Genomic DNA, 12,976 nt, shown 5'->3' with positions numbered 1-12,976 from the left:
GGATTTTACTTTTCTTCCAATATTATTCCAAGCAAACTGCAGTTTAGTTTCAGTTGTGCAAATTCTGCATTCTTTACTACTTTACTGAGATATGTGTGTCTGTTGTGCTTTAGATGTTCTGTAATTTTATCTCTTCATCCACAGGTGCTGCTTTTCTCTGAGTCCCTGGTTCCTACAGTGAGAAAAGCGCTGTGTGACCCTCTGGAAGAAGTTCGAGAGGCTGCAGCCAAAACATTTGAACAGCTGCACTCAACAATTGGCCATCAGGCTCTTGAAGACATCCTGCCCTTCTTGCTGAAGCAGCTGGTGAGCATTGCTCAGCATTAGTCAACAGCCTGATTAATGACATTGTGGGACAAGTTTTGAATAATTAACTTAAAGGAGCAGGAGGATTGTAGTGGCAGACCAACCAGGGAATGGCAGCAGTATTTTGTCTCCTCCCGGAGTCATCCTAGGCAGTGGTAGGGAAGAGGTTATGGCTTAAGCCTAGGCCTGAGAATTGCTACAGCTGGCTCTGTGATGGAATTGCCACTGTCACCCTATGAAGTTGCTTGGCCACTATGCCTGAAATGGAAAATCTTTCTGATGTGACAGAAGAGCTTGGTTTGGGTTTTTCTAGGGACTATGAGAATATGAGAACATTTTTTAATAGAAGAACTTGGTTTTGTTTTTATGATCACATGTAAAATTGTCCCTTGAAACAGGGCTTAGCTTAGTGTGTCACTGATCATTTCTCAGGTTTCTCTCTTTCTGTTTCCCTGTAGGATAATGAAGAGACAGCTGACTTTGCTGTGGATGGTCTTAAACAAGTTATGGCTGTCAAGAGCCGTGTGGTGCTGCCTTACTTGGTGCCAAAGGTACAATGGGAAATAAATTTTAAATGTGATATTTGTGCTGTTTCCTCTGCTTGCTGCCAGTTTTCTCTGGACCAATATAGCAGAAGAGAGAGCATAGTCTGAAATTTTCTTCTGATTTTTTGCTCAAAACATTGTTATTTGGCTTGTGATGCATAAATATTTCATGTTGTAGAGAAAGTGAGACTCCTGAAAAAACTTTCTGCTTGTCTCAATTTTTGGTGTTGTTTTTGTTATTTTTTACTTTTGTAGCTGACTACCCCCCCAGTGAACACCCGGGTGCTGGCTTTCCTCTCCTCAGTGGCAGGGGATGCTCTGACACGGCATTTGAGTGTCATCCTGCCTGCCATGATGTCTGCACTCAAAGAGAAGCTGGGCACCAGTGAAGAGCAATTGGCAAGTAGCACAGCTCAACTCTTTGTTGTGACAGGTTGCCTGAAGATAGTGCACCAGGTTTACTTCCCATCCCAGAATCTGTGTTCTCTAGATTCACAGATTGCATGTTTAATTCAGTCCATTAGCTTCTCCAGGATGAGTCTTATTGCCTGGTGGCATATTGTGAGTCAAAAAACGTATGCTTTCCAAATCTATTTGTATCCATTTAAAAGTCTCCTTGGCCTGCTACAAGATACAATTCTCAGTTTGCTTATTCCTGGAGAACTGCCAGAAAGTCTAGTTAACTTTGTATTTATTCTTGGTGTAGAAGACTGAGAGACTAAAGGGCTGCAGGGAGGAAATCTCCTATTTTGCATGCTGCACTCCTCACGTACTGCTTTCCAAAACATCTGGTGTTTGGACTCCAGAGAACATCCTGGAGTTGTGACTGTGGACAGACATTTTCATAATCAGTTGGTGAATTAGAAATGAGTGACAGAGTCCTGTTGCCTTTCTGCTGTGGATACCCATTAGATCAGCTTCTAGCCCCAAGTCTGCCTGGAGATCTCTAATGTACCCACAGACGTGCTTGTAATTAGGGCTGTGACGCACAGCATTAAACCACCTAAATCAGAAGAATGTTATCTGACAAGACTCACAGTCTCTCATGGGTGAGTAAGATGGGGGAGACTGAGCTACTCTAATTTTTGTAAATTAGCCCTCCTGCAGCTGCTGGAGCAATCAGTTCAGCAGAGTTTGGTCACTTGTTAAATTTTAAGAATTGGTCATACCTGTATGTCTGCACCAGGACTGAGTCAAGCCTTTAATGGTGATGTGACCAGGTCTTTAATGAGAAACAATTAGCAAGTGGGGTGTGTTGTAGGATTTATCTAAGAGACAGTGCTGGGGATAACATGAAGAAACCTGGGGCTAAATTTGGCTTTGTTCTGTTTGAGAGCTAATGTAAAGTTAATTTGGACTTTTCAGGAGATGGCAAACTGCCAGTCTGTGATCCTCTCTGTGGAAGATGATGTTGGACAAAGAATTATAACTGAAGATCTGCTAGAAGCTACCCGCAGCCCTGAGCTGGGCATGAGACAGGCAGCAGCTGTCATGCTGAATATCTACTGCTCCAAGACAAAAGCAGACTACACTGGGCATCTCAGGAGCTTGGTTTCAGGCTTGATTCGCCTGTTTAATGACACCAACCCTGTAGTTCTGAATGAAAGCTGGGATGCACTTAATTCCATCACCAAGGTGAGAGGCAGCTTAAAAAGGTTACAGGAGTAATGCCTGCCCTGAGAAGACTTCACAGAAGATATCTGGATGTCGTGTTGCCTGATCTTTCTTTTACCCCTCTCTCCTGCAGAAATTAGATGCTGGGAACCAGCTTGCTCTCATTGAGGACCTGCACAGGGATATCCGGATTGTAGGGAATGAGGCCAAGGGCGAGCATGTGCCAGGATTCTGTATTCCTAAGAAGGTAAAGGATCAGAATGAGTGTAGATTCATCACAGCCACAATACCCCACCTTTGGGGAGAGCTGATTGATATTATAGCTATTAGAAGCAGTGACTATTTAGGCTTTCCAAACCTGTATACTGGAGGACTTTTTGTAGGTTAGAGCTCTTGAGTAACCCTACAGAAGACCCCTCTTGCAATGAGGTCTCTGACAGTTCTGTTATGCACGTAAGTTATGGTTACTGGCTGCTTTTTGTGGGGGAGTAACACTGGACTTCTGTGCCAAATTTCTCTGGTTTAAAAATTCCCTGAGCCGCCACCACTTTTCTCATAGCAACTGGCTTAGTAAGGCGGAGAGGCATGAAATCAAACCAAATAAAAGTAGCTCTGTCAATGTGGAATCAGGCAGCTGAAGGTCAACAGGAAATTGAGAGAAACTCTCCAAGTTTGTGCATCTGGTGTATAATAGCAGCAAAAATAAGATACATATTTCTTGCATCTTAGCTTCTAAGCTTTCTTATCTGATTTTCGTGACAGGGAGTGACTTCCATACTTGTGGTGCTGCGGGAAGGTGTTTTAACTGGTAATCCAGAACAGAAGGAAGAGGCAGCAAAGGCCTTAGGGCTGGTTATAAAACTGACTTCAGCTGAAGCTCTCAAACCATCTGTGGTGAGCATCACTGGGCCACTCATTCGAATCTTGGGAGATCGGTTCAGCTGGAATGTCAAGGTGGCTCTGCTTGAAACATTAAGCCTGCTTTTAGCTAAGGTAAGATTCAAAGTATTGGACTGTGGTTTGTGAACATTTTCCGTGGAAACCTTCAGAAATACCTGTTGCTGTTCATGTAAATACAGCTGGGATGCCTGCTGCTGTGGATTTGGTATGTAGGAATAGCACTGTAACTGGATTGCATTCTTCCAGCAGCTTCTGGCCTACAAAAAAAGCTGAAACACTGGGCTTCTTAGAAATATTGATAAATGCTGATCCCACTTTCAAGTGATTAAAATCCACTATGTAATTAATCTCACCTGTATCCACCATTTTTATGTATTGTTAAGTGCAAAGATCTTACATATCTTTGAACAGAGCTGAGCTTTTATTCAGTGCTCTGAGTACATGATAGTGTAAAATTTCTCAGCGCTACCCTTGTATTTCAGTGTGAAGAAAAGATAATTAGATTGGAAAAGGTCAAAGGTTTTGTGGTAAATTGTTGTTTCGTGTTTTTCTTGTTCTAGTAGCGCGTTAGATTTAACAAGGGTTCTCTGATAACAAACTGCTGTAGAAGAGGTTTCCAGGCTTTGATCTCCAACTGCTCTTTAATACTTGACCCCACCACTTTTCCTTCTTCCACTCTGGAATAGGTGGAGATTGCTCTGAAACCGTTTTTGCCCCAGTTGCAAACAACGTTCACCAAGGCTCTGCAAGACTCAAACCGCGCTGTTCGCCTTAAAGCTGCCGATGCTCTTGGGAAGCTCATTGTCATCCATGTCAAAGTGGATCCTCTCTTCACAGAGCTCCTGAATGGAATTCGTTCCAGTGATGACTCTGCCATCAGGTGAGCTGCAGCTGACAGCTCACACCTTTCTGCTTACTGAGGATGAAAGAAAGAGCTGGGATGAATGAACAAAACCCCCAGTTAGAGTAAGATGCATGTATTAATGAAAGCAGTGGACTGTAAACCAGGAATGGGGGTGATGGGGCCTTCCTGTGTCAGGTGAGCTGTGGGAGTATTTAGGAGAAAGAGTGCTGGGGGTCTGCCCAGTTCTCTCCTGCACATCCCCAAGCAGCCCACTTCCAGATAAAAGGCAGTATTGACTGTCAGTCTGACCTGAAGTAAGGCAGCTGTTCTTGTATCCTACGGGCACAGATCCCTAAGATAGGAACTTCCTGACATTATAATTTTTTTCATGTTTGAACAAACAAAAAATATCTGTGCTGTGTTAGACAGAAACATGGAAGTACTGTCTAGGATGGATTCTCCAGCAGTAGAGGGGATCACTCCCCCAAACTGTAAGGCATCTCAGTGTAATTGCTGGGCAAGGATCTACAGGTATCCAGAGCCCAACTTTTCTTGGAGGGTGGGGGAGAGGCAGTGTCTGACTGTAGAATGTGATCTCTTCCAGGGATACGATGCTGCAAGCGCTTCGGTTTGTCACACGAGGAGCTGGTGCTAAAGTGGATGCTGCAATTAGGAAGAATATTAGCACAGTGCTGCTGGGGATGCTGGGACATGATGAGGTACTGCTTCTGCCACCTGCAAAGGTCCCGTGCTGCAGACAGTCTTGTTCTTAAATTTAAAATCCGAGCTTTCTAACAGAATTACTATCTAAAATAACTTCTGGGAAAATTACTAATGATGTAGTCACAGTCAAGAATTGGAGATTCCTGACCTGTCCCTGGTAACTCTGAAAAGCCTCCAGTTTAATGTTTCCTTGGCAACTGCATATGTGGGTTTGACCTGCAGCTCCTCACTAGCAGGTTTCAGGTAGCTCTGCAGTCAGGATTTGTTTTTTATCTTGGAGAAAGCCTGCAGTGCCTTCACTATATGCATGGATGGTGTTTGTAGCCTCTCAGGTGAGGTTTATCATTCTGTGTGAGAAATTTTTCTGATAATGACAGATTTTTCTCCCACTTTAATATAGGGTCTTCTGTATATAGCAGATAGCAATGGTAACATGAGGGAGATTAAATTAATAATCTAATAATTTATTTTTTATGTCAGTCTTTGCAACAGACATGATTCTGTTGACGTGCTAGAAATAGAAATAAATTTGGGGGAGAAGTGGACAGTAATGGGATGGTCACATAAGGAAGCCAAACCAGCAAAAGCTTGGAAGTATTAAATGAAGAGTAGTAAGAGTTTATCACAGAGACCAGCTCATCCTGAGATGGCTAGATTTAAAGAAGCTCTTATGAGCTCATCTTTTAAAACACTGAATTTCATCTTTATGACTTTTCCATTTAACAAATCAAAACTTAGATAAAATCTGTAATTCTTCAGTCTCTCTGCTGGCTCTTTTGACCTTAGATTTGGTTTTAAGTTCCATTATGTACAAGAAACAATGAACTGAAAGAAATCCTCAGGAGTACGAGTGAAATACTACTATTTATTTTCTCCTCTTTATTTCCTGTCATCTTCTGACACTTGTTTTTCTCGCTGCCTGTCTCTGGGCTGTGTTGATCTCAAGCCATGTTCTGTGTTCTCCCATCCCTGTCAGGATGCCACCCGCATGGCCTCGGCCGGCTGCCTGGCAGAGCTGTGCGCCTTTCTGTCCGACGATGAGCTCAGCACTGTTCTCTACCAGCACTTACTGGGTAGGTGAAGCTCTTTACAGGACTGGAACAGATGCTGAAAGCAGGGAAGATTCCTTTTCAGCCATTGATTCAGGCTAACTTTGTGACTGAATCTCTGCTCTGTATTTTCTTGTGCTTTTCTTTGCTCATGGCTCTTAATTCGTGCACTCTGGTACACAGGAAGCACAGGTAACTGGTTGTCAGTTGGGGTTGCCCAGACTTCTTTTCCCTGGATTTGTTATCTGATGGCTTGATAAAAGTCCTAGCATGGCTGAGTAATTGCTGTTGCCAACACAGGGACAGTTGGACATGACAGGATGTTCAGGCAGGGTGGACAGGAGGGCCATCCCACATTTTGGGAAAGCACTGTGGTCTTAGGTTGCTGATGTTAATTATAGGCCACATCTGATGGCTTCACATGCTTTTGGAAAAGTAACTAATTTACCTCCAAGTCAGAAAAAAATGTGCATTTTAAAGGACCCCAATGTTTGAGAGTGTTACGGATTACTCTCCCCTGTAGGCTTAGAAAAGAAGTCTGTTGGCTGGTCAAATTATAGATAACTTACACAAATTTTATTAGAGAGTCAAAGCTTGTCTAATTTTGAACCATCAGAAGTATCTGAGTTGAACAAGAGAGTCCCTTGTTTGTGTCTTCTTCCCTGCCTGCCCAGGTGGTGTTCCTGCCTGGAAAAGGTGTTGCATTTTAGCTCTGTCTGTGTGTCTTTTGGGGAGAAATGGAGGAAGCAGGGCATTGCTTCATATGCTGCTCATTGTTTCTTATGGCAGTGAATTGACAAACTGCCAAAAGCCTCTCAGATGAAGAGGAGTAGATGGCAGGAGCCCTGCCATTGTTCTGTTCTTTCCTCTGCAGCAGATGTCTCTGGCATTGACTGGATGGTGAGGCACGGACGGAGCCTGGCTCTCTCTGTGGCTGTGAATGTGACTCCTGGCAAGCTGTGCTCCCCAAAATACTACAGCAGTGTCCAGGAGATGATCTTCAGCAATGCCACAGCTGACAGGGTGAGTCCTGCCCCACAGGGGGAGTGCTGTTGCAAGCTCTTGTTTGTTAGGAGCAGTTTTGAAAGGTGTGTGAACAGGTTCCTGTGTAACCAATCAGGACAAAAACCCCCAGGTGCCATCTGAAGATTCTCCCTTGGCTAGATGCAGTTTTTATGGTGAAATTACACCACTGTTCTGGTTCTTTGAGTTCTGATCTCTGGGGAGATGAAGATTATTTAATCTTTAACTGCAGAGTAGCTTTCATTTGGAGTAAATTACACTCCTGTTTCCCTAGAGAGTTCTCATTCACAGACCAAGTTTGCAAGAAGTGGAAATTACTCATTTTAGAAGGGAGAGTTTAAATCTGATGTTGAATGAGTAGTTTGGGGTAGGAATTTTGTGGGCTTGGTGGGGCCTGCTGCTTTATTTCTTTTGGCTCGTGGTTGCATTGGAATTTTTTCATTATATTACCAAATACAATTAACCCAATGTTTTTAATGCTGCTGTTCTTTTGAAAGATGGGTTTAGCCTTCCGCAGAAACTGACAGACCATGAGTTTGGTTTTAAAGGCTGTTGTTGAACTGTGCTGTAGTAATACCAATTCTTGTCTTTATGTTGAAGATCCCCATTGCAGTTAGTGGCATCAGAGGGATGGGCTTTCTCATGAAATACCACATGGAAGAGGGAGGCAACCTGCCTCCCAAACTTTCCAGCCTCTTTATTAAGGTAAGAATTTTCATGTTAGCTACCTGCTGGTGTTCTTGTGTGATCTGAATCTCTGTTTGACCTAACTCATGGGTGGGTCTATCAAGTCCCTGAAAATCTAGAAATTTCTTTTTGAGGCAGAGTGCAGATAGAATCACTCTATCAGCCTACTTTGAAGCTGTGAATACAACACTGCCATCCCTGCTCTAACATGGAAATTTGCTTCTGAGCCTTCTGTGCTGAATCTCAAGCCTGAGTCTTATAAATGCATTTTTCCTTTATAGTAGCAAACAGCTGGCAGAGAGGCAGAGATGACTATGAGGAAGATGTCAGGTTTTTAACATTGCTAAAGGTCAAACAGCCTTTGCTAGAAATCAAATACCAAAACTCACCTGACCTGAGAACATTGAAATTAACATATTTTTTCAGTTTAAAATATTTAAATATTTTTCTTCAAAATTCCTTTATTGGTTGTTTGTTTCTTTTGGTGTGTGGCTAGGGTTTTTTGATTTCTTTAGTTGTCTGCCCTCCCCAAACCCCACCATACACTTGAGTATCCCTCTTGGTAGACAAGGATAGATAGAGGGGTGATGCTGCAGCATGTTACATTTTCAGGTTTTACATTTCTTTGCAATTTACTTGAAAAAATACCAAACCTGCCAAGTTGACATGATACAGCCAACATTCTTCAAAGCAGACTTTTTGTTTGAAGTCCAACTTTCCTATGTTAATATAAATATAATAGTATTGTGTTAAAATATAAAATACCACAGTTGCCACAAAACCTTTATCACCACATTAATAATGCATGTGACATTCAGACTTAGCTTTCACGTTTTAAATGGGTTAAGGTTAAAATACAAAACTCTCATTCTTTGAATTTTGAAGTGAAATCCACTGTTCAAATGCACCAAGTGTTCCAACCAGAGACTGGCTTGGCTGTTGTTGCTGAGTGAGTTGTAGAGGTGCTGACACTATCAGCTTTTCTGCACTTAGTGGTCATTGTCGTTTCCTGAGACAGCTGAGATGAACATGTGATACTGTCATCTACTACATATGTAGAAATTTTCTATTGAAAAGTTGTCATGTTTTCAAGGTTTGACCTTCTCTTACACAACTTAGTCAGACTTAACTGGTAACAAGTGTGTATCTTGTGTACCTGTGAGTTGAAAACTGCTTTTCTTAGCATAGTTTTAAATAATCAAATTAGAAAAAAATTAACAACTGCTTTAAATATATGTTCTTGGTATATCTGAATGTAAGTGGAAGTGTATCTTTGTCTCCTTCAGTGTCTTCAGAACTCATCCAGTGACATAAAGTTAGTTGCAGAAAAGATGATTTGGTGGGCAAATAAAAGCCATCTTCCCCCATTGGATATTCAGACAATTAAACCAATTCTCAAAGCACTTCTGGACAACACAAAAGACAAAAACACCAGTGTAAGAGCCTACAGTGACCAGGCTATTGTCAACCTCCTGAAGATGAGAGCGGGTGAAGAAGTGCTTGAGGTATGAGACATATAAAAAAACCATACTTGTTGGTAGTAAGGCTGTGTCACCCTGTTCTGCATTTGTCTGTGAGGTGCCTGCAGCCTCAGAATGTGCTGGAAGTCTCTTATGAAATAGATTAAGTGGCATGTTCCCATTTTCTTTTAGATCTTCAGCAGCATTCTCATGCTAAGCTCTGAAGACATCAGCGGCAGCTGTTCTGTACAACCTTACAGTGCAGCATTAATAGAATGGAGGCATTTAACACACCTCCTAAAGCCTTCCCTGTGCTGAGTTCCCTCGACTAGCACTGATAATTCATTGCTTTGGTCACCTGGATGATCACAGTGTAACGTGTTAGGAAGTATTTCGGATAGACCACTTTATGTATCCATTTCCAGACCTGTTTTCTAAGTCTGACCTGGTTTTGGATAGCTCTGGAATTGTAAAACCAGGTGGGGACTTCTGGGACGTTTGAAAGATTTTAGTTGATACAGTGCCTAAGGCACTTACACTCACTCTAATTTTGAATGGTGTGCTGTAAGGAGTTGGTAACTGTTGCTGTCTCCCTTCCACAGTCAGTTTCCAAGATTCTGGATGCTGCCAGCCTGGAGCTTCTCAATGAAAGCTGCAGGAGGTCCCTGCGGAAGCTGGCTGGGCAGGCTGACTCCGAGGAACAGATCGATGACACTATCCTGACGTGATAAAGCTCCCGAAGACCAGGAAACACTGAACCAACCGCTGCATCAGCATTTCAACTCCAACACCTATTATAAATGTTTTCATTTTTGAAAATGTTAATTCTGATGGGATTTCATGAAAAGGACTCCCAGAGAGTATTTTAGTATCAAGTATACCAGAATAGCCTTAATTAGACCCACACTAGATGAAAATTAAAAATTTGGTCCCCTTTTTGAAACAGATAATGCGCAAGAGACAGACATACTAACCACTGGTCAGCTGTGGCCAATTGTGAGATGTGGCTAGAGCACATCAGGCTTAATCTCTGGTGACAACTATTTCCTTTCCAGGGTCTGTGCATAAACTCCACTACTGGAGGTGTTGTTGGTTTTTGCACACACCCTGGGAGGCAGGAATAGGACTCAGTGAAAGTTCAGTTGTATTGTTTCTGTGTACTGCTAACTTGCTGCTTGTGACGGTTCTGAAGACTGAAAATCCCTGTAAAACGAAGTATTTAAAATAGCCTTAGAAATCACAGATGCGAAAGGGGGATTAAATGCAGTCTGTTTAGAGAAGGAACATTTAATAAAGGCTCTGACTTTGATCCTTCTGATGTAAACTGTTCTTTTTACAAATTCATTTGTCAACAAACTGTGATTTACTTTTCAGACCTGTTTATTCTAGGGCATACAGTTTGTAGAGTGGACAGTGCTGTGATCTGTGAAAACCTTTTGCAGAACTGAGGCAATACAGGTTTTAAAGCCAAGCCAGAACTGACATTTAATGAAATTTGTAAATAATTTCTCCTGTTAATTTCCAAAGTATTTTTGACTACAGACAGCTTTTTAGTTACCCAACTCACAAAAAGTCCTTTGTATTTATGTCTTCAAAAGCTTCACAAAATACCTGGCATTAGGTCTTTTGGTCAATGAGTTGTGCTGCTCCAAGAAAGTCTTTTATTTTACCTGGCCACATATATCTCTCTTGAAAAAAAAAATCAATTTACTAGTAGCTTTGATGTCACTTGATGGAAATACTGAAAATCTTGTTGCAGAATACAGATTTTTAGAAGGCTAAATGAGCTTTACGTTTCATGTAGAGCAATAGTTACGTGAGCCTTACCTATTTTATGAAACTCACAGAAGCTGGTTGCACCTGAGAAGACAGAGCACTAAGATTTGTTATTTTATGTGGGTGGGGTGTGTGTGTGTGTGTGTAACCTTCCTTGCTTGTAACTCTGGATGGCTCAAACCACGATGATGGAAGAACACAATACACATAAAATTGGAGAGCATGAGGTGGAACCCCATGGGAACACACATTCTGCTAGAAGAAATTTTCTGATTGTTATGGCAGTAGCAGCAAACACAGGAACATTTTTATCATATTCATGCCTCAAACAGCAAGATACAATCGTGAGCAGGTAGTTGGCAGTGCTGTGGTTTGTTCTGGTCAGAAGTACAAAAATCTGACAAAAGGTTCTTGGTGCTGTGTCAGTTCCCAGCCTGTGGTGTAGCATCCTGACACCAGATTTGCTGTAGGAGTTAGTGGAAGGAACTTGGGAAATCAGCTATTTTACCCTGTACCTAGGCTCAGCTCCCACTAAACCATTCCTAGCTGACTGCCCCACAATTGTTCATACAGCTTTATAGGATGGAGATTCCATAACCTCTCATTGCCATCTATTTTGTTATATGAACTTACCAGACTGTCAGAACTTACCTCACGTCTGAAGAAAAAGTTTTCCTTGCTGCTACTTGAGTCCATTGCTGCTTGTCCTGTTCCCACAGACATTGAAAATAGTTCATTTTTGCAGCAACTGCATCATCACTTCAGTGTCCTCACCCCTGGATGAAATAAATTTAGATTTTCTATGTATTTCCTTAGAGATTTCTATGTTTTCTAAACTTACACTGCTGCCCCTCATGTTGGTTTCATTCTGACACCTCCTTGCCTCAAGGTGGCCACTGCTGGCCCAGGTCTCCTGGGAAGCTGTTTTGCAAGCCCCACACAACAAACTCAGTTGTCCACCCCAGGTCTGGGTATTCCTTTGTTGCAACACCACCATGTCGTGGACACGTTTAGTTTGTGATCAGCTATGAAGCCAAGCTACAAAATGGCTCTTTAGTTAATTATCTCTAATCTTGTATTTATGCATTGGACGTGTTTCTACAAAACTGCAGTGCTTCCCAGTTGGTCTGATGGAAATTGTGTTCTATTCATCACATTTAGCTGCATTCTGAAGGTGGGTTTTAATTCTGATTTTTGCTTTTCAAAATACTTGCAAATCTGAAATAATCTTAAAACTACATATTTTGCACTGAGTTGGTAATACTCAAGAGTGAAAAGTCAGCTAAATGCTCTTAAAGATTTGGCAGCTTGGGGCACTAGAATGAGTTTAACCTGTGATGAATTAGTTGTGCTTTGGGATCCCAGGAACGGCAGTTAAACCATGCAATGCAAAAACCTCTGCCTTGAAACATGTACAAAATTTGATGCCACTCAAAGCCTACTAAGTAGGTGTCAAAAATCTCAGTGATTGTACTGGAATCACTCACTCCATCACTGCAGCCAGGAAGGAATGAAAAAATGGCAAGTTTTGGTGAAGAATGGCTGTTTGAGCTCTTGATCACGGGCACCTTGGCTTATTCTGATTCCAATTGATGCTCCACATGGGAAAAGAAAATTATAGGTAAATGAAGCCTTTTATTCACTTGTTCATTTCAGCCAATAAGATATTCTGTTATTTTGATGATTTGTATTTCCAGCTTAGGTAGCAGCAAGTGAAAAACTCATTCATCTTCCCAAACAGCACCTGAATTTCTGTACTAAGCTGTTGTTCCTGAGAGGGAGGAGTAAAAGGTAGGAGCTCACTTGCACTTGTGGAGAATATGCTGATTTTTCAGTCACAGGGAAACACTCTATTTGGATTTTGATAGCTACTTTTGCTAAACTATTTCTACACTGCAGTATTAATATATCAGAGATAAAATACCCATAATTTTTGCCACAACATTAGATCTGATAAATTGATTGTACCAACTTGGAGACTAAAGAATTAATTTTTTTTTCTAATTTCAAATGTCTTAAAAATACCAGTTGTCAGTAAAAGATAATTTT

The 12,976-nt window shown here is 41.7% G+C and overlaps 1 protein-coding gene across 3 annotated transcripts in view; it reads left to right on the top strand.

The window, feature by feature from the left end:
* Positions 1 to 10,475, top strand: part of GCN1 (GCN1 activator of EIF2AK4) — a 36,753-nt gene extending 26,278 nt beyond the window's left edge. For 2 of the 3 annotated variants that reach the window (XM_031057401.1, XM_031057404.1), the window contains 13 exons: positions 145 to 306; positions 765 to 857; positions 1,107 to 1,250; positions 2,217 to 2,486; positions 2,599 to 2,712; positions 3,228 to 3,458; positions 4,052 to 4,245; positions 4,814 to 4,928; positions 5,909 to 6,005; positions 6,856 to 7,004; positions 7,605 to 7,709; positions 8,978 to 9,196; positions 9,754 to 10,475. In XM_031057401.1, coding sequence (XP_030913261.1) covers positions 145 to 306; positions 765 to 857; positions 1,107 to 1,250; positions 2,217 to 2,486; positions 2,599 to 2,712; positions 3,228 to 3,458; positions 4,052 to 4,245; positions 4,814 to 4,928; positions 5,909 to 6,005; positions 6,856 to 7,004; positions 7,605 to 7,709; positions 8,978 to 9,196; positions 9,754 to 9,879 — 2,019 coding nt within the window. In that variant the 3' untranslated portion in view covers positions 9,880 to 10,475. The remainder of the gene's footprint in view (positions 1 to 144; positions 307 to 764; positions 858 to 1,106; positions 1,251 to 2,216; positions 2,487 to 2,598; positions 2,713 to 3,227; positions 3,459 to 4,051; positions 4,246 to 4,813; positions 4,929 to 5,908; positions 6,006 to 6,855; positions 7,005 to 7,604; positions 7,710 to 8,977; positions 9,197 to 9,753) is intronic. The other variant, XM_031057403.1, reaches the window with a different exon arrangement.
* Positions 10,476 to 12,976: the final 2,501 nt, after the last annotated feature.

This window comes from Geospiza fortis, unplaced genomic scaffold (genome assembly GCF_000277835.1).
Source record: "Geospiza fortis unplaced genomic scaffold, GeoFor_1.0 scaffold408, whole genome shotgun sequence".
Classification (NCBI taxonomy): domain Eukaryota; kingdom Metazoa; phylum Chordata; class Aves; order Passeriformes; family Thraupidae; genus Geospiza; species Geospiza fortis.
This window is presented reverse-complemented; position numbering and strand designations above follow the sequence as displayed.